General features: G+C 40.8%; 2 protein-coding genes across 4 annotated transcripts; both read right to left on the bottom strand.

Moving 5' to 3' along the window:
- Positions 1-2,776: 2,776 nt before the first annotated feature.
- pou4f3 (POU class 4 homeobox 3) lies at positions 2,777-4,186 on the bottom strand (the record flags this gene model as incomplete). Its single annotated transcript, XM_083926405.1, has 2 exons — positions 2,777-3,724; positions 4,067-4,186. The coding sequence occupies 2 exons, from the start codon at positions 4,184-4,186 to the stop codon at positions 2,777-2,779; spliced, it is 1,068 nt and encodes a 355-aa protein (XP_083782531.1).
- A 3,370-nt stretch (positions 4,187-7,556) lies between these two features.
- rbm27 (RNA binding motif protein 27) lies at positions 7,557-25,012 on the bottom strand. 3 transcript variants are annotated; one of them, XM_083926401.1, is made up of 21 exons: positions 24,847-25,012; positions 23,448-23,566; positions 22,221-22,348; positions 21,922-21,992; positions 21,098-21,309; positions 20,305-20,601; positions 19,370-19,597; positions 18,382-18,558; positions 16,785-16,931; positions 16,435-16,588; positions 15,687-15,843; positions 15,177-15,410; positions 14,953-15,084; positions 14,470-14,595; positions 14,239-14,313; positions 13,965-14,135; positions 13,681-13,785; positions 11,483-11,710; positions 11,302-11,385; positions 11,039-11,158; positions 7,557-10,221 (listed from the first exon to the last, which is right to left on the bottom strand). In XM_083926401.1, the coding sequence occupies exons 1-21, from the start codon at positions 24,903-24,905 to the stop codon at positions 10,123-10,125; spliced, it is 3,123 nt and encodes a 1,040-aa protein (XP_083782527.1). In that variant the 5' UTR covers positions 24,906-25,012; the 3' UTR covers positions 7,557-10,122. The 3 variants fall into 3 exon arrangements, with proteins under 3 accessions (XP_083782527.1, XP_083782528.1, XP_083782529.1); XM_083926402.1 differs by having other exon boundaries at positions 14,007-14,135; XM_083926403.1 differs by lacking the exon at positions 18,382-18,558.
- Positions 25,013-25,889: the final 877 nt, after the last annotated feature.

Below are 25,889 nucleotides of genomic sequence, written 5' to 3'. Positions count from 1 at the left end.
CGTCTTTAGGAAACACACTATCTCTCTCACATCCTTCCTTTCTCAGCTCTCGTTTTCTTTGTTTGTGTGTCTATCTTTATAGTTTCCACTGTCTCAAACACCGATCTTAACTCAGCTCTTTTACCCCACTTGTTCATAATTGTTTTATCTATGAATCAGCTTGCATAAGGATGGATTCTTATTAAAAATGATGCACAAAATGGCCCCAACGCACCTCCATTATTGCATGAGAAACTGTCATATACCTTTCAGCTGCGGATGAATAATTCAAGTGCCCTCAGTCGCCACATGCCGTCGACTTAACAAGCCTTCAGCTCAGTTTACTACATATAGCGCGTTATGATATCAATACGGGTATTACAAAGATCAATTATTCACAGGGCGAAGCTCCCTTTTTTAACCTTTACACTTACGTTGAAACACACGAAGATGTGGGGCGTTTGAGGCCTAATAATTATCCTTCTTAGAGGGGTTGATTGTTTGTTTTTAATGTTGGAAAAATCGACTGAAACATGTATTTCCAAATAGATATGAGACACAGTTTCGAAAGAGGCATACTAATGACAACAATTAGCATTTTATCCTGCCTTCTCCTTAAAAGAAATCATATTTAAAACCATAAATTACAGACTGTGATTAATTACCTCTCCGCATCAAAGAGAATATTAATTAAGAGCCACAAACGTTTCCGCGTAATTGCACAGTATTGATCCCCTGGCTGAAACAACCCGCCAACAGTCTCACTGGGAAAAATCACACACCCGCAGGTCATGTTGGCTGTGGCAGGATTCCGGTGGAAGCTTTTTATTATTGGCCTATTATAATTAGAACTGTTTGGTTAACATTAGAGGAGACACATGCCACTGTTGTGAGCTGAAACTATACGCAGAGTATAAATCAGGAATTAGGTTGTGAGTAAGATTTCATTTAAACAATTTGAATAAAGTTATAAAGTCATAAGTTAAAAGCATCGCACTTTTGACTATAATATTAATATTGTTATAATAATGATAATAATAATAATAAGAGCATTGTTGGCCTATTTAAATAGATAGCTAATAAAACAAAAACTAAAATAATGAAAGTGTGCCCTTATCTGATGAAACAAAAATGAAAATCCAATAAAAAAAAACATAATAAACGGGGGGAAATACTTACTCAGTCAAACGAGTTAAAAAAAAAAAAGAAATAACTATTTGAATGTCCCTGTTTCCTCGGTTAACCTGTTGTGTATCCAGTTCGTCTCTCCCTAGAGTTCCCAGTCAGACTTCTACTACCAGCCCCTCCACATTACTTCGTTTTATACCAATATATAATTAATATTGCATCGTCATTACTTAATAATTTCAAACCCCATGGACGACATAACCCGGTGACACGGGGGCATCCATAATTAAAAGCGCACTAATCAAAAGGGGGGAGAAGGGGCCATTAGCAGCGTGTAGATGACGCGCATTCTGAGCTCCGCGGTGTGAAAATGACTGTAAAATAATGGAGGCCCTTTATTTTTCTGTGAGTTTATATCATGTACGACAATACATATTTAATCCGAGCAGAGGTTTGGCGAGTCATAAATAAAACAGTCGGGCGAGTTTCCTCAAAACAAACAAAGATTGTGTTGCCCATTGGTGCAGCTCGGGATGTGTGGATATAGGGAATCAAGTCTGTTACCGTCTATAGTAAAACAATTTATATTCCGCATATATATGCATCCAGATTAAAATAATACAATTTAATAAATCACAAAAATAAAGTCGTCGCCTTAGATTTTTTTTTTTTTTTTTTTTTTTTTTACAAAATGACCAATAATTTATTAAGTTTAAACTTCACACATTTTTTTCCAAGTGAAATCAATAGTGAGGAAAAAAATAAATACTTAAATGAGGTGATATATATCTGGGCTACATAATAAATATATAGCTCACCTGTAATGCTCCAAAAAACAGGTTCACATCAAAATACTCAAATATAGCAGCAGCCAAAGCCACAAGGATGTGCCTCATATGAAGGTGTCATTTCCATTTCTAAATAATTCAAGATAAACAGACTCAGTGTGTCATAGCATGTGAAATAACATTACTGTAGTTAATCATATTTGTGCGTAAATGGCCATCAAACAGTTCACGAACAGAGCAGATTCGTTTGCAAAACAAAAAGGAAATGGTGGTTTCAAAAGGTGCATTTTTGAACCCCTCATAACGGAACTCTAGAGAAGTGAGAACACAGTTCAACATATGACGGCGCGGGCTACTTCTGCACATGTGAGCCAGTGATGTGGAGGATAAAACTCGGCCAACATTACAAAACAATCCATTATCTATTTCACGAAAATCCTCATGTCTTTCTCTTTTAAAACTCTTCATACAGCATCAGTTTAACACAGCTGACAATTCAACCATAAACGTAGCTTCTAAACTCCATTTCATGACTTTAAAAAAAGTGAGTTAATATCCCTGAATGTGACAAACTGCCAGGGTGGACTTGATGGAAGTTCATATTTAGTGTGTGCAAGATACATCATCAACAACATCAAAATCACCCTCCCCATAGATCTATAACACAATCATGTATGAGTCCCATATTAATAACAAAATCGAAAAAAAGTGCAACAATGAAGAGTGAGTGACATGAAATGAAAAAGTCTTTTTTTGGAGTTAATCCCAGATGAGCCGTGAAGGAGGACTGTTGATAAATCCCTGTTAGTTAGGCTACTTAGGCTATTATTAATCACTCGATCAAAAATGTAGTAGGCTATTTAATTCATGATGTGTGAAACTCAGTGCACCGCAGAGTATTTCATTCGTTTCTGTTTTTGCCGCTGGTTGCAAAACCAAACTCGAACCACATTCTTTTTCAGGTCCAGTTTTTCAGCGATTGCCGCGATTTTTTCCGAGGAGGGCCGAGGCTGGATGGCAAAGTACGCCTCCAAAGAGCGCTTCTCCGGCGCGGCGATGGAGGTGCGCTTTCTTTTCCTCTCGTTCCCGTTGAAAAGGTCCGGCTTGCTGCTTTTCTCCCGGTACGCAGCCTCTGCTTCCTCCAGCCAGGCCTGGAGAACCGGCTTGAGCGCTATCATGTTGTTGTGGGACAAGGTGAGGGACTCGAACCTGCAGATGGTGCTCTGGCTCAAAGATCCCACTCCGGGGATCTTGAGGTTGGCCAGCGCCGACCCGACGTCCGCCTGGGTCACTCCGAGTTTGATCCTCCTCTGCTTGAACCGCTCGGCAAAAGCTTCCAGCTCCCTGGGATCCGACTCCACGTCGTTGACGCACGCCATGCCACCGTGCACTGACAGGGAGTGAGGGTGGGCCATGTTGGCCATCGCCTGGTGCAGCTGCCCCATGGTCTGCAGGTGGTGGTGAGGGTGCTGGTGGTGGTGGTGCGCCGACGTGGTCATCCCGGGAGGCTCCGAAGCACCCATCCCGGTGACGGCCAGGCTGGTGGAGAGGTGGTCCAGGAGGTCCCCGGCCTCCAGGGTCTGTCCGAGGTGGTGGTGGTGGTGGTGATGGTGATGGGAGGCGAGGGTGGAGGGGACGTGGGAGATGGGCACGGTGGTGGAGGAAGAAGAGGAGGCTGAGGTGCAGGGGACACTGCTCATGGTATGGTAAGTCACGTCTGGTTTGAACGGGTGACTCTTGCCGTGAGAGACAATGCTGTCAGCAGCCGCCAGAGCCTCTGCCCGTGCCAGCAGGCTCTCATCAAAGCCTCCGAATATATTGCCCTGCAGCTGCAAGCAAGAGTGCGCATACTGGAGTCAGTGGGGAATTCTGTCAGGCAGCTCTCAGGATCTAAAAAACATTTTCCAAAGGCAAGCAGCACTGAGGAGAGACGAGAACCCTCCTCAAAGCGCAGGTCATAAAAATTAATATGAAAGCAAGAGCATTGCTTGAAAAGACATGTGGATGAGGGAGGGGGTGGGGGGTGGGAGAGAGAGAGGGGGCACAGACAGAGGAGAAAGAGAGAGATAGCGGGTAGAACAAAGTCCTGTCAAATCAACTTTACAGACATTTCCAGTGTGATATTTTTTCCCAGTATACTCCACAGCCCTTCTCCTCCGACCTGAACGTACCTGCGGGGCGGCCAGACAGACTCTGCGCATGCCCTCCGAGCCTGAGTGCAGGCCGGGATATTTGGGCTCGTGCAGAGCCGGGTGCATGGAGAAATGCTGCTTGCCGTTCATGGTCATCATCCTCCTCCCTGCAAGCCCCTCAGCAATGTGGCCCCTGACATGAAAGCCGGGCAGCGGACAGCTATACAGAGCTCCTCTGCTCTCCTTCACCAGACTGACTTGTTAACATCGGCAGCGCCTCCCGGCATCCCCCCGCCTCCCCCTCCTCTTCTTTCAGTCTCCCTCCTCCTCCCCTCCCACCTGCTCTTCTGCTCAACTTACAAGTTGCAAAATGTTGGCCTGTGTGCGCAAGCGTCAAATAAACCAGCAGGAAAAAACACCACTAATATTCTAATAAAACGTTGACATGTATGATAACGTTATTATGACTTCATATGGCATTTTGGAAAGTTTTCTTGATACTGATTTTGAGAAAATAAAACCAAGGATTCATCGGGTACAACGCTCCAGTATTTCAGCACCATGGACAGCGCAGCACCGCTGAAGCGACAGTTTAATTAGGTTACTCCGGATAGCAGGTTGCTCCTGCGCTATCCGATGTGTTGACAGTGTTCCCTAATAGTCTATCACTTTTAGATTCAATACAATGTAAAATGGATCAAAGCCTACGATGGTTGATCAATCATTTTGGTACTACATGCTTCGAATTGTATCTCAGGCCTGCAGGTTGCTGGCCAGGTGACCGGAGGACATTCGTTTGCTCTCCTCCCATGTGAACGCCCATTCTCGGGGCTGCTGTACAGCCATCTCATGTGGCCGCATGGTTTAAACTCACGAAGCCGGGGTGGACGGGCCGAAAGAGGAGCCAGGCGGGCAGAGGCGAACCGATGACACAGCGGGGTCCATCCGATCCTGCTGGCCGCCTCTCTGGTTCCCCAGACTCTGAATAATTTAGCTGTACGGTGGCAGGCATCCATTACAACGCTGGCATGTTCTTATTCATTATACAGATTAAAACAGCCGGGGTCTTTTCTCACCATGCAAACTTGTTGCAGGCTGGGGAGTGAGACTTTAGGAGCAGCATGTTGGCTACTTACATGATGATAGACAGGAGGGAGAGAATACACAGACATGACTCGGATTTGTGCATTTTTCAGATGGATATACCTTTTAAACATAAAAGAGTTAGGCTGAGATCTTTTATCACATCGAAATTCTACCTGGAGACTGTATGTGAAATGTACCTAGATAGCTTTAATCAAACGAATCTATTTTTAGAATATGTATACAAAATGTAAAAGGCAACACTTGAGAAGCTGTGAGAAAGCTTTACTTATGGATCCATGACTTTATAAGATGTTAGAATAAAAGCCTTTTCTCACCCTTCCCTTTTCCTTCCCCCTTAAAAGCTATTATATAGCTGGGACCATTCGTAATTTAGTAGCCATTGTTTACAACTCTGTCGTCTGTGTGCTTTTTCATATTGTATTGCGTTGTCATATTGTGGCCAAGTGTGACAGGGGCTGTTTTCTTTTCACCCCACATCTGGTCTGCACACTCCACCAGATGCTGTAACTGCAAAGCATGCAGTACTTTACCCTCTGTGGTGAGTGGTTTAAATACAAACTTCAGATGACAACAACTAAGCTGCCCCTTTTTTTGTTTCTCATTTGATAATTGAAAAAATGGGCCTGCTTTACTAAATTTAACAGCATCAAAAAGTATTTCTTGCCAATATGAGTGATTTTCTACTATATCCATGCAAAATCGTATTAGTTTTTATTACATGTGGCAAACACTGCGCATATATAGAACCCAATTACACCAGTGCTGGTTCCATCACCTCCCTGTCACCAGGTTGCTGCGGGTTCTTCCTGGAACAGTTCGCAGGTCCCAGTTTGGAATCCCTCTCCCCGGGGCGAGCCGGAAGATCCTACATTAAACTAAACAGACTCTGAGTGTTTTTACTTGACTTCCTAAAGTAAGAAACACTCTTGCAATATTCAGGGGTATTTCATGTTAGTTGCTGGCTGCTGTAATTGTGAGTGTCAGAGGTCACAGTCTGCACTGTGACAGGGTGGGGATTTGTTTGGGGGAATGGACACAATGGAAGGTAATGTATTATGTTTACCACCAGCCCCACACAGGATTATATAATAGTAGCAATAACATAATAGTACTAAAAGTAGCATCTTGTGTTTTTTATTTTTATGATTGATTGACCTGGTTGTATTTTGAGGAATATCTAGGTATCTAGAGGCCTGGATGGATTGATTGTTGGGGTACATTTAATTGTACAATTGCCACGTTTCTGATTGGCTGGCAAGAAACAAAATAACACTGTTTAGGTCACCACAAACTGCCATTTTAAATCCATGTACAACTGGTCTACTAACAATATTACAGTCACTTATCAGTTTACTGAATGACCCCCTGGCCTAGCCATGGGTTAAACAAAACAAATCATAACGGTTGTTATCATGACACTTTTCATATAGAGCTGGTCTAGACCATACTCTATTATATACAGCGACTCACCATTACCCCATAAGCAGTTGGGGCAAGAAAAACCCCCCTTATAGTGTAAGTCCGGCGTTAATGGACCCCATGCACTTTTTTGGCATGATTATACATCAAATAAGCCATCAAGAAAGTTTTTTAGTTGATCAACTATTAAGAAAGAAATCCCAGAGAGTCATTAACAGCCAGACATGGCTAACACTGATTAGCTCAGGGCGGTGCGATGAACGCATTGGAAACGTTATTTTTTTTTACCACTAATATTGATCAAATTAGCATCAAACCACTTCAGTAGCATGATAAGAGGCCCTACACATAAAACAAAGTACCAACAATGTAGTTAGTGAACCCGGAGTTTATTGAAAAAGAGTGTTTTACTATGGTACAAGCCTTAGCAGCCGGCTAGGTCTATACTGACAGGCGGACCACATAAGTAATTCAGTAATCGACTTGGATAGAATGCCCGCCAATATAGACATAGCCGACTGCTAAGGCTTGAAGCATTGTAAAACACTTTTTCAATAAACTCCGGGTTCACTAACTACGTTGTTGGTGGTGCTTCTTATATGTGTAGGGACTGTTATCATGGGGTTTGGTGCTATTTTGAGCAATAGATAGGATAGATGGATAGAAACCTCAAGCACAAACAGGCTCTCAGTGGGAAGCCCACTGCAAAGGAGCTACAATATTATTTTTTAAAATGTCAATCTGAACAGTTTTTCTTTTTGTTTATGTTAAGTGCCCATGATATAAGTGCAACAATGCCCTCCAAGATGTTCCAGTACGTGGAAACAATGAATGAGGCAGATGCGATCATTTTTAAATACAAGGACACCAAAACTCAGACACAGAGGGCTTTGCCTAGTTGGCTGTGATATTGCTAAATGTTAGCATGTTGGTGTTTAACATCTCTATCAGATATGCAAAATTAAGGAGACAACACAAGAGTTTAAGGTTATATTTTCTGGAATGCTTTTGCTTCATTTTTTCCCATTGCCAATGTTGACTTCTTTTTTGGTCAATTTTCTGCTTTTATCTTAAATGTTTCTTTTTTTTTTTTCTCCCCGATCCAATTGAAATGTTCTTTTTTTTTCCTTTTCTTCTTTTTTATCGTCTTCCAAGCACCCCATTCCTCCATCTTTATTGGCAAAAGCAAACATGCTAGTAAATTAGAAATCCGTTTTTTTTTACAAACAAAATACATGAAGAAAATACATCCACATCCTGCAAATATAAACAGTAACAAATCCAAAACTATTATCCAATAAACATTTTACATTTTTTACACCATTGTGATAGTAGCATACAGAAGATATTTAAAAAAGTGGGAGAGACGTCTGAATCCTCATCTACACAAGCAAGAACCCTGCTAGTATAGGTTTCTGCTATACAACTGCCAGTGACTTCATTTAAAGTAAAATATCATACGCGCAAATCATATTAAAGTACAAAGTGCCGCAGCTTCCTTTCACACACCTGAATCTAATTTTGAATGCCATGAAACTCAAAGGTTTTAATGGGACAATGAGGTCACTGGCAGGAGGCTTCTGAGTTATCAATCTACAGGGAGATATGCAATCAAAACAAGAGCGCTACCAACATTAGTAGGTGAGAGGAAATCAAAGTGTTTTAAAGAGTTCTGCACCCCTTTACATGTGGCGTCCGTTAACATCGCAGACAGAAATCTGCATGAATATTTACATGCAGGTTTCTATATACATGCAGATCTCTACCTGCCATGTGTGTGTAAAGTAGTGAGACTGCTACGGTTAACTAATAACTCACTATCTCTCCTTTGTTTTGGTGCTTCGATCTGACCTGTCGTGTTATCGGATATGATTAGTTTGTGTTATAAGTGTGCGTTACAACACTTTGCTAGGCTGCATGTAAACATTATTTGTTTAGTGAAGCACTGATTTTCTTTCATTGAGCACATTTCCATATTCACTTTAATTAATTGCATTCCTCCCACCCAGAGGAATCTAAAATACAGTATTTGTAAAGAAGGCAAATGTAAAATAAAACTTTTGTCATGAAAGACGCACATTGTAGTTGCACTTGCAGAGTGGATTGAGAGCACTGTCTGACAATATTCAGATACAGGCAAAGCTGCACTAATGCACAATTACTATGACTTCTGTCTTTCAACTGAGTGTTTTCCACAACTCGTAAAGTTTAAAAAGAAATGTGCTACTTAGATGACAAATTTAGTGAAATAACGTGGACTGGTTTAACACAAATGAAAATTTCTTGTGAATAAGCAGAGACGCTAAGCGCTCTTGCTTGACCTTTTCTACCTGACTGAACCTTGTCATCTGTTTAAAATGACAGGAAAAGAAACTTAAAAAAAAAGTAGTACAACAGTAATTTCTCTTTCAAGCATTTACAAAATGTACAAAAGTAAATCACAAATCCCGTAAAAATTCAGCCATCCGCTGATTGTGTAAGGCAAAGAAATTATATCTATATATATTAAAAATCAACTGTTCAGTATTACATTCAAACACCTGTCTATGGATCTCACATTTTTTAAATGGGTGAGCTGATCCTTATCCTGCCAGGTCCTTTGGATGACCAAGAGACAGAATAAAACAAGTGAAAAATGTGAGACACTCCTTAGCAAATGTAGAACACCTGTGTGGGTGTTTATATTTACACAGAGTGGCACCGGACATGAGCAACAAAACACAAGTGGGGAAAATTTGAAGATTTACTTCAAGACTGTAAATAACGTGCATGGACACGGCAATTTGTAAACATAGTTTAGATTTATCTATTGCACTGGTATCCTTCTGTACCTGTACTGGCTCTAATATGGTTATGGTACAATATCAGCACCTCTGGGTGCTGGGCAGAGATGGCTCCTTATTTAGAATACAACATGCACAAACTAGCATGTATTCATGCCAGCGAAGTGACTCACTGTCAAAAATATTTGGATCCTTTAACAATTTGGGCTTACCCACACCAAAGCAATCTGAGCAAAGTGAAATGCAAAACCATACCATACGGTGCCAATAAAGGTACGGCACAGTGCATTTATGCAGTGGAAAAATAAATAAATATCTCTCTGGTAGCAACAGAGAACGTTCTATTGGTGAAGGAATGGCTGTCCCTGAACTGAGGACAAGATTTTTCAAAAAACTGGTGAGAAAAGAGCTTAAATACAGTATGTATAAAAATACCTATTCACAGTAGACACAAATGTTGTGCATTACTGATATTAATCATCTGGTATGCACACTGAAACTTACATAGGATTTTCTATCTATAAGAACAACTTAACATTTATCTTTCTCAGCAAAAGTGAGATGTTTTAAATAATTGTTCATTCGAGGGATATAAAAACTCGGCCCTCTAAACTTCTTTTGACGTACAGTAAGTAAAGGCGTTTCTACTTTGATTAGAGTCTAAAATTACTTTGAAAATACTGGAAAGAAGAAAAAAAAGTGAGTTCCATGTTGATTTCATCTGCATGTGGGGAAAAGTAATGAGTGACTCTGCTGGTGAGCAGGTCATGACGAATCACGGTGTCTTCATCGTCTCCAAGATCGACTCTCGTACTCGTCATCTTCATCGTCGTCCTCTTCCTCCTCTTCTTCATCCCCGACAGGCAAATAAGAGCTAGCTTCCTTCTGTTTGAATGGGAAAAAAACACACAGATCTATTGCTTAGCTTTGAACACTTAAACTGATGAGATTATGTGATGGCTCTTTACATTGTGTCACATATTTGCTCTACACAGCGTGGAGATTTTAGTCAGATGGGAGCAGTACTCGTCATGGTTGATACACATAATAATTCATAGCTGGTGGGACTTGAGAAGCAAGCAACTATCTAACTGAGCTGCAGTTTGGAATCGTACAACCAGAGGAAGATTTAGTTTTACCCGACCTAAATGAGAAGCATGCCTGTCTTGTGACTTTTCCCACATAAACTACATGTCTTGCTGGTCTTACTAAACTGTCTAAGTAAATTTTCTGTCTCTTTATCTCTGAGACCTATGATGCCGACCTGGTAACGCCATTTATCAATGGGTTCTCTGTTGAATCATTCTGGTGCCTGTAGCATAAAAAGTAGACCCTTAGGTCGTAAAACTTAGAGCGCAACCTCGAAAACCCAACCAAAGACATAAAAATACAGACGATTTCACCTGACCTGACAGTAATGTAGTTTCCCTCAAAGGGCTAAGACGCTCTTAGCACTGAGAGGCTCGCCCTGATTTTCCATTGGGAGCGGTAGTGAAAAATTTAGAAGCACTGGAAAGGAATGTGCACGTAAAATCTGTGGATATAACTAAAACTTACAAAAGTTTTCTTACTCAGAATATCAAGTTGTAATTTACAGACTTCCTTTCCTGGTTTCTGGGTGGCTATATGTGTTACTTATTACTATAACACATAACTCCATGTTCCACATGAAGTGCCTTGGTTTGTGTGTGGTGTGTCATACCGTATTGTCCTCATCTTTAGCGTCTTCCTCCTCTGGCTCTGTTGTAACAGAGGGCGTCTTGGGCTTGTACCAGGATATCTGCAGAACACGACCTTTGAACCTAGCTCCCTGGTTAGCTGCCTAGAAAACAAAACAGGACAGTTGCAAGTTATGCTTTTTATATTTTATTGTTAATTAAATGTGATTAGACGGGGCAATGAAAAAATAAAAGGGAGCAAGAAAGAGGCAAAGAGACTGGTCGGATTTGGAATCATGGCACTTACATTTTCTGCTTCGCTTCGCGTCTTAAAGGTCATGACAACACTGTTGGCGTCTTGGTCACGGACATCCTCGACCTCACCAAATTTCTAAGATGAAAATAATAATAAAAAAATGTATTGCAGTGCGGTTTTTAAATAGTCAATAAAATTCTCTGGATAATTAATACAAAAAAAAGGTCTTCACCACAAAGTGCGGCTTTAGCTCTTCCTTCTCCTCCTGAGTAACCCCCAAAATAGCCAGGGCTCTGGGTCTGTGGTCGACCACCATGCGGTTCACGGTCCCGCTGCGAGCCATCATCTCCCGGCTTCGGCCCCTGCCCCGACCCATGTGCACTGAACCGTGCTCCAGCGCCATCTTCCCTCGGCCCCGACCTCGACCCGTTGGAGACCGGATCAGACCCAACCGAGTCGCCTAAAAGAGAAATGGTAAATGGACTTGTACTTATAAAGTGCCTTTCTAGTCTTCTGACCACCCAAGGTGCTTTTACATTACTTGCCACATTAACCCATTCACAAAGATTCATACACTGATGGCAGTGAATAGCTGCACTTCATCTAATCTAATCAATCAAACCACATTCACACGCAATTTCGAACCACCGATCTTCTGAATTTTAGCTCTACCTCTGCACCATAGCCGCGAGCCAGTTCAGTAGGTTTTATAAAACAACTGACTGGCTGCTGCTTTTTTCAATACACTTTAACAAGAATATAAGGGCGCCAACTGGCTGTTTTCAAATAATAATTACGAACAGATGTGGAAACCTTGATGATATGTTGTTGTGCATGTAAAAAATATAAAAAGCCTCGAGCCTTAAACATTATCTACACTTGACTCTGGCCTCCTCCTCTCTCTGTCACTCTCTGCCCTTTACCATTAGTTGTCACTCCTCCATTTTTAAAGTGACATCTCCTCGCTTCCTAACCACTCCACAACCACTCTCTCATCCATTTGTCCCTCGTTCACATCTCCCTCTAATTGTCATCCTGCGATTTCCTTACAAGGACCAGCAGCTCAAATTTTAATGAGATGGGGCTCCATCAGTGTAGAACCTGTGTCTGATTTGGCTTCGTTAGCGGCCATTCCTCTGGGCTTGCTTAAGTGGCTGCAGTTTAATGTGCAGAAGAGGGGTTGGGTTTGGATGGATATACATTTTTAATAACTAGCTAATTTAGGACCCAGAGGGGTAGAGGGGGGAAAAAACATGCTAGGCAGGGTGTTGCTAACAAAAGCAGTGTTCTTGTTAGGCTGATCTTGTGACACAGCTGACCTTGTCCGTGTGCGGCGCTAGTTTAAGGGAAAGAACAGTTCTCTATTTTGAAGACCACGCATTACACAGTGTTCTTAACAGACTCAAAAGCTCGTTCAGTAAGCTCAGTGTTCTACTGCACTTTTCAGCTGTTGATCATGTCTCAAATAGCTCTTTATGTTATTTATTTATTGTAGTCTGAATTTGTCTGTTGAGGACTGTGAATGTAATTTCTATATTGTTTGTATGAGTTGCCATGGTGGCAAAAGAGTTTCCCCATTGGGATGGATTAATAGTTTTCTAATCTAATCTACATATTACCTCTTTTCATCTTTCAAAATGTTCAGTATTACACACTGACTTACTATACTAAGCTTATTTTATAATGCATTCAATTAATAATAAATGAATCCTCTTACATCTATGACACAGCATCTGCACAGTACAAACTCATAATTCTCAGTACATCAACTGCAGTCATTATAATGAACAGTACCGTTTTTAGACTCTAATACATTAAAGTCTAACTCAGAAGTGATCAAAAGCTCACATTGAAACTATAACTAAACTATAACATTAGTTTCAATGAGTTTTCATACGATTGTGAAGTCATCCATTGACATGCTTGCAGCAGTAACACATTTTCTTCAGCTAAAGCTTCTTTCGTTCACAAATTCATGTGAGGTGTATTGTAAAAACTTAGTCCTACTAGCTTTCTCCCTAGAAATGATACAACATAAACCTGATTGTGGGAATACAAATAACTGAAAACTGAGGATTCTGTCTGTATCATTTATTCCTCTCTAGGTACCAAAATATATTGCTTTGATCATTTTTATTATTGATAGCCATTCACACAGTGTGAACTACTTGTATCCTCGCTGTGTAGATACGCTTTTCTCCCAGCACCTGATCCATCCAAAAGTTATTTGGATGTGCACATTATGTTTCTCTTCTCTAGTTATATCTTACTTCATCAGGCAGTATTGAGTGGTGTACAGTATGTGACTACTATCTTATTTGCAGACTCCCTCCAAGTCAGCACATGGTCAGTCAGTCACTGTCTAAATCTGTTGTACAGATTGTAGAGACCTCTAAGGGAAATGTATGATTTGATACTGATGTGTGTTACCTCCACTTGTAACTGTCCCAGTTTTCTCTTGAGATCAGTTGTATCCTCTCCAGAGCTCATCTTCTTGTGAAAGTCCAGCTCAGCATCCAGCAATTCCTTCTGGGCCTGGTCACACAACATGTTAAATGAGAAAACATATTCACTTAACACATAAAATAAAATGAAAAAAAAATACAGTTTCAAAGCAGATCTACAGTGGCAGGACATAACTCAATTTCCCTATCTCTGCGTAAAGGAGATGATACACTCCTGTCATCTTCCCGACCAAAATGACTTTAACTTACATCAGTCTTGGTCTTGCCATGGTTGGGTTTGTCACTGGATACCTGGGAGGCAGGGTTCATTTCATTCTGCAGCTGTGCGATCTTCTCCGTCAGCTCCTTCAGGGTCTTCATGATGTTGGCTCGCTCCTCCGGTTTCATCCCTCGGTTCTTCTCCAGGCGGTTTATCAAGACCTGGAGGAAGAGGGACAAGCAGTGAGCGACAATATGGTGTAAATTGACATGGACAGCGAAAAAAAGCAGAGATAAATAGATAAGAAGTGGAGTCCAGTCTTACCTTCTGACACTCAATCTGTGTCTTTAACATCTCTTGCTTCTTCTTTCTCATGTCCTGCTGGAGTTTGAATGCCTCCTAAATGAAAAAAGGAAGCATTCAGAGGTGAAAAATACAGTAGTTGCTGTGGATGTACACTTTATTTCTCAATGATGGCCCCAGCTCTGTTATTCTCGTACTAGTCAAAATGTTATAAATTGTATAACATATGTATTATAAAATTAAGCCACATACCTGTTTCTTCTTATGGACTTCATGTGCTTCTAGTGCTTTTCCCGTTTTCCCAAAGCTCTTTGAGGATGACTTGAGGGCTGCAGAAGTGAAGCAGCTCTTCTGCGTGTTTGTCAGCGCAGGTGCCACCTAAGTGCCACAGAGAACAAGAATGAGCTTGCATACAGCAGCAATAGACGTCTGCATTGCTCCAATTTTTATATTCTGTGAGACTGGCTGGACAGTGTTACTGGAAAGCAATCTTTGGGTCTCTGGGGCCTCTACTTTAATGGATGTTATCTGCATCTTAGCATTGTCACAGCTGCAAAGCCATGTCAGTTGGTCAATTTGATCAACTTTTCAGAGAGACATAACATGCCTGACATGATCTGTATTCTGCTGAAGATATTAACAAGTACGGTATTTCAAGCTTGTTGAAACAAATCATTTATTTTATTTCATGTCTGGCATCACCTGACACACATGCATACAACTGTAAAAACGTACAGTGGCGGCGTCTGTGTTTGGGTTTAGGCTGTCCAGCTTTGTTGTAGCTGTGACCCCAGGCAATGATGCCGGGCGATGTTTGGGTACAGTCTTGTTAAACACGTAAGCGGCTGGATGGTGCTGCTTGATCCCCTGCAGATATCATACAGGGAGAAATAGTTAATCGGGGTTGCAAAAGTATGGTAGGATCAGCGTGAAAACACAAAGGACTTCTTTATAGTAACCTTATGCATGTTGCCGTGCTGCAGCCCCTGGCTGGGTGCCGACCCGGCCACTTGACTCCCTGAGCTCTGCTCCTGCTGCTGAAGCCCTGTGGGGGTGGTGCCAGGCTCACGGTGCCAGTACACCCGGATGAAGCGGTTGTTGAGGACCGCCTCAGTGCTGGATATGGCCCGTCTGGCCTCCTCATTCTTTGTGTACTGGATCAATGCTGCCTCTGGGTCTCCGCCAAACACCACCTGGATTGAGAGTAGAGTGTACAGATTAGATATGTGTTTTTGTAGATCTGAATCGGAAATTTGTGCAAGTTGTGTTGCGGGTCTAAAGGCGAGCAACATATAGTAAACGTGAATCCTGCCCTGTATGTCTGTCATGCGTCTTTTTCTAGACCTTTTGGTTAACTAAAGTCCACTACCACTACTACAAATCCAGCCTACACTGGTTTAAATTACCTCTTCAACAATGTAGCACTTTGCATGTTTGCTTGGCGCAAAGCAGCACATTATCCATTTTACCTGGATGTTGACGATGGTTCCAAACTTGCTGAAATGCTCATTGAGCTTGGTGATGTTGTTGAGCTCACGTGGGATCTTGCGCACTTCCAACTTGGTATTCACATAGTGATACCTCTTGGGGGGGAAAGTGTTCTTATGTTGGTTGTTAAAGCTTGGCCTGAAACGAGAAGAAGACTAAGGTTAACATCTGAAGTTTGTCAAAGTATTTATACTAAAGAGAAATTAATGGAAAAAAGCAGACAAGCTAATCATTTTTTGCAAGATCACAGATAACCGCAGTGACATGAAACCTAGATTGATGACCTTGGGCAGCGTTTCTGCCTTCTTATTGACATACCAGTAATTTATCAGTTATAATTATACTTGACACTTAAGAGGGAATGGAAGTAGGGCCAGTGGAAGCATTCAAGACATTGGGATGTGTGTGTGTGCACCTGCTTCACACAACTGACACAAAAGATAAGCTCCTGACCAATGAGTCACCTTGACGTGAAACAAGGCTCCCATTGCAGTAACAGGAAGTGGTGGAAGCACTTGTTATATCAAATTTCAACTGACCGTTCAGTTTCTTCAAACTTCTCAAACAAGAACTTATTCAGCCAATGTGTCTTTGATCACACCACAGATTCCCTTGCTTTGCAATGCTTTATTTTCAAGTGAGGACACAAAACCTTCCTGATGCACTACTGTTTACTTACAATCCAAGCTTAAAAGTCTTCTTAAATGTGCGTATCTTTAAAATCCTTACTTCTCCATCCAGGGTTTTTTAGCTGCCGGTCCCTCAGCTGTACTGGGTCCCAAGGTTCTCTTCCTGTTGTCCTGCTCTGAGCTGAAACGGGACACATTGCTTCCAGGAGTGCTGGCTACTGTGGCAGGCTCTGTCTGAATCACTATGTTGGCAGCTGGAAGACGCACACACGAACAAAAACACAGAGAAATAAGGATAAACGCAAAGAGCATTTGCATTTTGTATCACCATACAGGGATTTCATGTTTGGACAAGCATGCTTTCCCAAACAAATCATATCGGTCCAACAGTGCCCATTGCCCAGGATTAGTTTTAGGAAGAGTGCGAGTATGAAGCAAACCAATACTTACCTCTGGAGCCTTGACCTTCATTGGAGGTGAGGCCGATAAGGTTGGAGCGCTGTGTCTGCACTCGGGGAATGAACTGACGGTACGGGTTACGACCTACTGCAGTCAGGCCTGGTGATTCTGGGTTATAGCCCTCTGGATCATAGTTATCTTATGTGGAAAAGTAAACACAAACACACCAAGACTTAGGGCGTATGAAACAACCTTTTAGTGTCTTAAAAAAGTAAAAAAAAACAAAAACGAAATAACTGTCGTATAAAAAAGAACAAGTTTAAATGTGTCCAGTGGATTGACAGCAACCTGTGACGGTCTATGTTAAATATAGCTCTGAGTAGGGATTAAAATGATTATGTAATATATAGAGAAAATAAAATAATAGAAAAAAGATACATCATCGTAACATGATAAACAAGATGAAACACCATAAGATGATAAATTCTTAACCTGAGCCACAGTTTACTTTAAGACATAAGTCAAATAAGGCCAAGAACCCAAGTTTATTTGACTAAAAATAGACCCAGTCCATTTAAACTAAGCCTTAGCTAACTGCAATTATTCATGAGCTGAATTATGGGAAAAGCACTCAACACAATAATATGTGGAAGGGAACAGGTTATTGGCCTATACTTTGTCTATAGTTAATAAACAGTGCTACCCTCTGGTCAATAGCCATTACTGCAGCCTAAAGAAATACATCTACGACGCTACACATAAAACTTATGACAGAAGACAACAGAAAAAGAAAGATATGGTACTTAAAAGTTCATAAAAAGCAACTAAAGGCTCACTAGCTTGGTCATTATAGCTCAACTTAATCATATCTACTAGGGCTGTAAATGTTCTGTTGTTCTGTACACGATGGTATGGAGTCACGGTAAGGTACACGCTACACCGTGTAGGGTATGTGAATGAAACCACATCCAACATGTTAACGCACATGTGACAGCATCACCCAAAACATGCCAATCACCGGGACAATAAATGTTTGTCAGCTTTAATTGTTTAAATATAGCCACATTTTTTTTAATTCTTTTGATCTATGTATTTTGGTATTTTCAAAGTCATAGCATATGATATACTTTTACAGTTTAAGAGCCTATTGTGGCCGGTTCCCTTTTGGGAAAGTGTTCATTCAGTGTAATACAGAGGTGTTTGAGATGTTCCTTATTTTCATATTGAAAATGGTTTATCAAAGTTGCCAGTGGGAAAAATGTTGCCTCAATTTCCAGTTTTTTTTACTTTGACACTTGCACTACGTTCAAAATGCATGAAAATAAATTTATACAAGTGCATTTGTTTTTTTCCCCCACAATGTTATGTTCGGTCAGTGTGACCTGGTCGTGTCAAGCAAAAGCTGTGACCTGGCGATGACACACACACGCACACGCACGCACGCATGCACGCACCCAAGTAGGGCACCAGGTTACAGGCTCGCTTGCCACTTAGATAAGGATTATCAGGAGTCTGGGTAGTGTAGAAACATAACATTATTGTACTATGTCTAACATCTACAATAATTAAAGACAAATGAAAGCAGGCAAGAGAAAAGGGAAAAAGAACATAATTTGCCAATCTGAATAGGAAAAGCATCGCTGCTTACATTCAGACTGGACATATTGGGGACGAAGAGATACAGATGAGGACGAGGAGGGAGGAGGTGGAGGAGGAGGAAGAGTAGGTGGCAGCCCCACACCAGGCGGTCCAATAGGAGGAGAAGAAGTGATTGCTGTTTGGTGGTTGGGGGTATCAATCCCACTGGTTGCTATCAGTGGGGGTCCTGAGGGAAACACAAGCCCAAGCTAATGTCTCAGGTATATCGCAAGTATGACAGTGACTCTTTCAATTTGTGCTACTAAAATGTTTTTACTGCCACACAGGTTGCCTTAACGTCATAGAGAAGGTGGCAGGAAGTGGAAACAACTGTTGAATTAAATGCTTCAACTTTACAATATAATATATATGTTGCATAAGATTTATAAAAATCAAAAAACAAACTTCATAGTAAGAACACCATTGAAGAACCAGCATAATTAGTGTAATGGGTAGAATAAGATAGTTAGACAAGATTGTACGGAAGAAGAAGAGCAGCCTCATGAAAGGCTTTTTCTTCTACCGGGTAAAAAAAAAAAAAAAAAAGTCTCTACAGAAGAGTGTGAAGTCTGTTTAGAGCGTATTCACAAATAATAATGATGTAATATCTATAAATAATATAGACACTGTATACAGGAAAGCTGGATTTTCAGTATAAAATGTCTACGTACAACAAAGAAATAAACAAGGGTAAGAAAAACAACCAACATTGTGAAATAATACCTGTGTGTAAAATATTTTATCAGAAGCCTCTGAATCAGCTGTAGACACAGTTATACACAGTGTCATTTAAATGAAGGGCTACACTCAAAAAATGTTTTATCTACAAACCCTCACTGCAGTTATGACATTACACAAGAGTCAAAATGTTTACTCAATTGATGGTGGAAGCCAGAAAAAGGGCAGTCACTTTTATCCACTATGAGAAATTGATTAGAAAGCACATTACCAGAGATGGTAAGTTTCCATTTATGCACCAGTGTGGCAGTAATACTTACCAGTCATGGGGAAGACGCCTGGGGGTGGTGGCTGGCCATAGGGGGGCATCGCAGGCATCCTCAGAGGAGGGGGTGGCTCAATGATCGGGGGCATGGGCAGACCAGTGGGGGGCATAACAGGCGGGGGAGGGAATGGAATCATGTTCGGAAGATTGACATCATCAACGATGAGAGGGTCGTTGCCGTGGTCGAATGGACAAAGGTCGCCACGGACACAAAATCCCTTCTCTGTGTGAAGGAGAAGGATATGTATATGTAGGTATTTTAGAAGTTTAGGACAGCAGAAACAAACATCCTCTAGGCAAGACCTAAATATCATCTAGTTTTTTTTCCCCTCAGCTACTCTTGAGTATCTATCTGTAACCTGCTGTAATCCTTATAAGCTGTTAGGGCCCCCGGAAGTCAAAGCCATTCACAAAAATATGACAGAAGGGAAATTAGGACCAAAGGCGAAGGAAAATGAGAATAAATAAACAAGAAAGCTTGTCCAAGACTAAAGTAGCTAAGTCATACAGTGCATGTATTTACCCCACAGTCTCATTAAGAAACCAGGTCCCTAGTGGTTGAGCACTGTGACAGATAGCAGTGTGCTTCAGGGACAGTTGGTAAGTTTAAACCCTTGTGTCTCTGGGGAGAAGTAGGTGAGGGCCTGCTTGCTTTCCTGGTTTTCACTGGGGAGAAGAGTGTGAGTGCTAAACAGTGGTCATTAGTGAGGAGACTAAACAATGCAACCAATAACTGTCATGGGAAGATAACAGTTTAAACAGCAAACCTTAAAATGACCACGTCATTTTCTGGAGAAATTGTTTTGAGCATCAATAGGCTCTGAGATAGAGGAGGTAATGATTAAGCAAAATTGAAAAAAAAAACCTAAAAAGTTGATAGAAAGCAGGAATCTATGGCAAGGAGGAAAAGACGATTCACTCTCTTCCTACCATCGTAATCCCTGCAGCGCTGTTTGAGCGAAACGCTCTTGGTGCTGAATGGCTTGCCGACGCCGTCTTGCCTCTGGGCGCCATAGTAGCCAGACCAGCTGTCTGTAGTGCTATCAGGCAGGTGAGCCGGTGTTACTATGGGAACACCTCCAACTGCTGAGACGGTCGACGAGGATGAAAAGGGGTGCGGGGGTGTCGGCAGGAGCGGTGGTGGGTGCTGCTGCTGGGAGCCGGATGTGTTGGAGGAGTTGTAGCAGTCTGTATCCTTCCTTTCTAACTCAAACTTTGACTTGAAGTCTGTTAGACAATCAAAAGAGGAGAGCGATAGAGGTATTTTAGCACAAACACAAATAAGTATTACAGCAGAGTAATAAACAGAGCTGAAATTTAAACCATGTCAATTTTAAGCTTTTTTAAAAAACTGATTCTTCTCTCGTCGTGTCAAACACTAGAGGTGTAGATTACCGTAAGCTTGCGGGTGATAAAGCCAATTCCAGGGCGTGTTGTTGAATCCCCAATGATGTGATTGCAAAGCTGTCCACATTGTTCCTTGTTGATCACAACTCCCAGCAACACTGACCAATAATTCAACAGAATATAATCCCGACAGCTACATTCAGAACTCTCCTCTCAAAAATCTTAAGCACCTCTGCGCATTTCACCCTCAGGATGTCACTTCTGCATCACTAATGCACAGATCAACTGTGTCGACAGGAGCTTCAGGAACTTCTCCACTCCTGGGTGTGGCCCCCTCCCTGTGCTGTTGTTATTGGCTGTCGGGGAACTTTCTCACCTCTGCCTCCTCTGTGCTCCTTGTCCCTGCTCTTTCCTCGGCTGCCGCTCCTGCTCCGGCTGTGGCTTCGGCTGCGGCTGTAGCTCCTCCCCCGGGGGCTGCCCCTGCGACGTTCGTGCCGCTCCCGCTCGCGGTGTGAGTCGCTGCCGCTTTTCCCGTGCCGATCGAAGTCACGGCGCTTGCGCTCATCTCGCCTCCTGTCATCGCGGCCCCTATGTGGTTGTAAGGGAAATTATACAATTATACACATCAGTATTGCACTTTGTTGATCATTCTGAATCTGTACCATGTACCCTGAGCAAACATTTGCCTGATTGGCCCCAGAGTATAAACGTTATGATTAAAGGATCCAGAAAATCTGTTTGTGTTAGAATCAATCCACTGGTTGTCAGCAGGAACCATAAATTGAGATTAGGCAATTGAGATGAGGCTGCACCAAAGGAAGCAGCCTCATCTGTTTAAAAGTAATGCATGATTCAAGCTTGACCCCTGGGAGTGCCAGCTAAGAGTTTGGTTAGTTATTAATGATGGAGGGAGGTTGATCAAAACAGGACACAAAAGACAGGACCACCTCAAGGTATAAAGGAGGTAAACTGCTTCCCTTCAGTGAGCACATTTTTAATTAATCTTTGTTTTGTGTACCATGCTCTAAACAATACAGTTTTCGTCCAATCGTTAAAACGCGTTTCCTGAAAATTTTATCAGTTTAAAAAACTGAAAAGAGATGACAATTTTTTTCAAAGCAAGTCTGAATAGCATCTGCATAAGCATTATGCTTGCTCATTGAGATGAGCTGAAACATATCCCTGAAGCCACAGCCATACCTGGACTCATTGAAGTTTCTCAGAGGACTTCTCCTCCGCCTGTTTTCTCTCTCCTCCTCTGGAGTTTCAGCCTTGTTAAAAAAAACAAAAAAAAACGTAAGATTTAGAATTACAATGACTTTTCAAAATGAGATATGTATCAAATTATTTGATCCAAAGCCCCATATAGACACAGAATCAACATGGGTTATGCTCTGCTTACTAATCTACAAAATCACTTTAAAAGATGCTTTAATGGGTGACACATTCCTTTTCAGAGTCTTAGTGTAGCCAATAATTGTCCCATTAAGGCTTCTTACCTCCACAACATCAGATTTAGCTGCAGGCGGTTTGACCTCTTCTTTTGGAACTTCCTTGGTAGCAGGATTTCCAAGGTAGTTCTTGGTTGTCAGACATTCAAAAAGTTTATCAACAAATCCTGTTGTCTCTGCGAACACAAGATCAATCATGTGAATAGATTATAGATTTTATCTGAATTTGTGTGCAGTTTTTGCTCCATTCCTCCTGAGCAGGCAAATTTGCCCTCAAACATGAACACACGCGCACGCACGCACACACACACACACACACACACACACACACACACACACACACACACACACACACACACACACACACACACACACACACACACACACACACACACACACACACACACACACACACACACACACACACACACACACACACACACACACACACACACACACACACACACACACACACACACACACACACACACACACACACACACACACACACACACACACACACACACACACACACACACACCATTTAGATCAGGATTATCAGGAGTCTGGGTAGTGTAGCAACAAAAGATTATTGTACTAACACAAACGCAGACACAGCAAAGGGAATAAACAGGTAAAGCTGCTTGGTAAAAATGCAATCAAAAGAACATGAAGGAGAAAATGTAATCCACAAAAAAATGAGAGTATATTCAACGATGTAATGTGAATAATTTATCTGGAGAGCAAGTAGGTTATTCCAAAGAATATGGGCTGCGATAGTTAACTTCTGACAGGTTCACTTCCTTTTGTGCAGAAATGGTTAAAGTGTCAGGAAACTTTAACTTTACTAAGGCTTAAACCCTAATTCTCAATAAAGTAACCTCTGAGATGTTTTTTCCACACCAACCCAATCATATTATATATATTTGTACTGTGCAATCAAAAAAAGTGCTTAAACTCAAGTCAGGCTTAACAAGTTAATGCTTAATGTGGTGTAGGCTGGAGACCTGGGGGGTGTGTGTGATGTAACACACCCCCTCTGGTGGCCATATTGGGGATCCACAACTAGTATGGTGATCATTGCATAAATTTGCATTAAGTGTATAACTTAGAATGACTTGAATTAAATAAATGTGGCTTGTTAGCTGAATGTTAGAAATCTCTACTGGAGAAAAACATTCTGCATTATTTAAATGAGCATCAAGAGCTCAAAGTTAATATAAAAACAACATGCAGCATTCAGTAACACTGAGGAGCTTTGTGTGGCATTCATACCTTTTTGTAGGAAGACATCAAGCTGATCAGCACAAAGTGCTTTCAACTCTTTTTCTGCTTTGTCCTTCTTCACCAGAGCCACCACATAGTTGGCTAATGCAGAGGGGTCAGCATCACATCTGTAGATTAACATATATACATTTTTAATTTTGTCTATCTTACTTTAACAATACAATACAAAAGGAAAAGCCAATGAAGGATTGGTCAAACTGCTTAGTGACTTAAACATGGGCGGAAAAGACAGGAGAGAAAACAGAGAGAGAAAACTTAATTCAAATGTATAATTAAACCAACCGCAACAGTGGTGCCAAACTACCCATGCATGAAGACATTTTCAAAAGAAACCAAAACATAGTCAGTACCAAATGAGACCCCCGACAATGCAGACAAGGCAGAACATGACTAAAATAACTAGGAAAAAAGCATCCAAACTTTTAAACCAAATAAAAGACAGAATTTTGTTCTATTTTATAATAAGAGATCATATTAAAACTCTCCTCAGGTCTTAGTGGGGCTATTGCAATAACATCACAAGTACACAAACACCCAGGAAAGGGTAGACAACTCCAAAGGTATATATAATTAGATGGCTAATGTATTATATACACAACTATAAACTCTCAAAACTGCCTTCACTGCCATTTGATCTTAAATAACCAACAGGGTCAGAGATCAATGTGCCTAAGACTAATGTCAGTAACAATTCCACTACTGTAAAGTTACTAAAGTGCAACACCTTTAAGAGCATTACTTTATGACACACAGCCAGCAAATGTTTCTGCATCACATAAACATTGCCTCTGGTGATGGCACCATCTACTCCTCTGTGTACCAACTCACTTTAAAATACGTGAATCCACTTATGCATGTATGTGCATTCGTGTCATCTTGTGATTCCAATGTAATTCAATGATTTTACATTTGAAAGAGGCAGAAATAGAGTGAGAAAGCGTGTGTGTGCATGTAACTATGGTAACTCCATGAGCAAACACTTTGTATTTATTTATAAAAAAAACAAACATATCATATAACGCTGAACAGATTCAACACCTACTTTAATATCAAGTAAAAGCATTCAAATATATCGGCTGCAGCTTGCTACAGAGCTGTGGTAAAGTCACGTTAGCGTGGAGTCAACGTGGTTAACTATACTTAATAAAACAAACATGCTCTAAGGTATGTCGTGCACAATTTAATTTTTTTAACGTAAACGTTAGATAATGAGAAATATCACAGTCTCCCTTTTTGTTATGAAAAGCCAGCTAGCGGCAATGGTGGTTAGCTAACTCGTGCAAGAATTTGCCATCAGATTCTAGCAAACCCCCATTGATGCCTTGCTAGTTAGCTCACGTTAGCTACGTAGCATGCAAGCTAAATGTCATTTCAATTCAACACTCACATTGGCTCCAGGAGTTTTGCCAGCCACGACTTCAAGGCTTCCACATTCTCTATGATCATCGTGAGAAAGACTATAATACTGTCTATGAAATGAAAGTGCGTTTCGATAACTCTGCTTTCATCGTCTATAAATATATAAGCTTTAAGGCCTTCTTCAGTCTCTCTCTTCACTGGCAGGTCGGACAAAAGTGTTTTACGGCATAGCAACACAAAGTTGAGGTGTCGTAACGCAAGGCAGGACACAAACAGCCGCGATGCAATACATCCATTTAAACGGCCCCACCGTTGTATCAAAGAGGTTGTATTTTAAAATATGTAGGGATAACATAGTTTTTTTATTATTATTTTTCATTTGTTTTTGTTTTTATTCTGAATGAATTTTTGGGATATAAAATGTATAAATACGTTTAGAATGTTTGATTAAATTGAATACATATGCAGGACATTATAATATATATTTAACACGAATATATGAGAAATAAATCGTACTTTGTAAGGAGTAAAGTTGAAAAATGTTTAAGTTAATTTTGGAAAAAAATAATAACGACATAAAAAACAATAATAGATGTATCATTAAATTATAGAATGCATCCCTTGGAGAGTCTGTCACCCCCTCTCTGTAATACGGACTCAGTCATAGACCGTCTGTTTTTTGGCACATTGTTCTGGTATTTTTTGTTTTATCTTGTATATATTCACTACTTTAAATATGAATTTCTGTAAATGTAAATGTTACATTTCATAAATATAAACATAAAGAAAAAAAAACACCTTTTCAACGGAATTCCATTGCTAGGCAACAGCCTTGGTCCTTGTTAACTTCCTGTCAGTTGATGTCATTCACATTCACTAGAACAGGAAATAAACTAGGACTATTTTGGAATCTTCATGTTTACATCTTATTTATTCATTTATTTTTTAACATTCAGTATAAACATTACCTTTCTTATATGTTGCAGAGTTATACACAATACCAAAATGTATTTCTACATGTAGAAATATTAATAACATAAATAAAAATGTACAAAGACCGTAAAACATAAA

This window comes from Echiichthys vipera, assembly GCF_963691815.1.
Source record: "Echiichthys vipera genome assembly, chromosome: 14".
NCBI classification, from domain to species: Eukaryota; Metazoa; Chordata; class Actinopteri; order Perciformes; family Trachinidae; genus Echiichthys; species Echiichthys vipera.
Note: the sequence above shows the minus strand (reverse complement) of the source record. Positions and strands in the feature narration are given on the sequence as shown.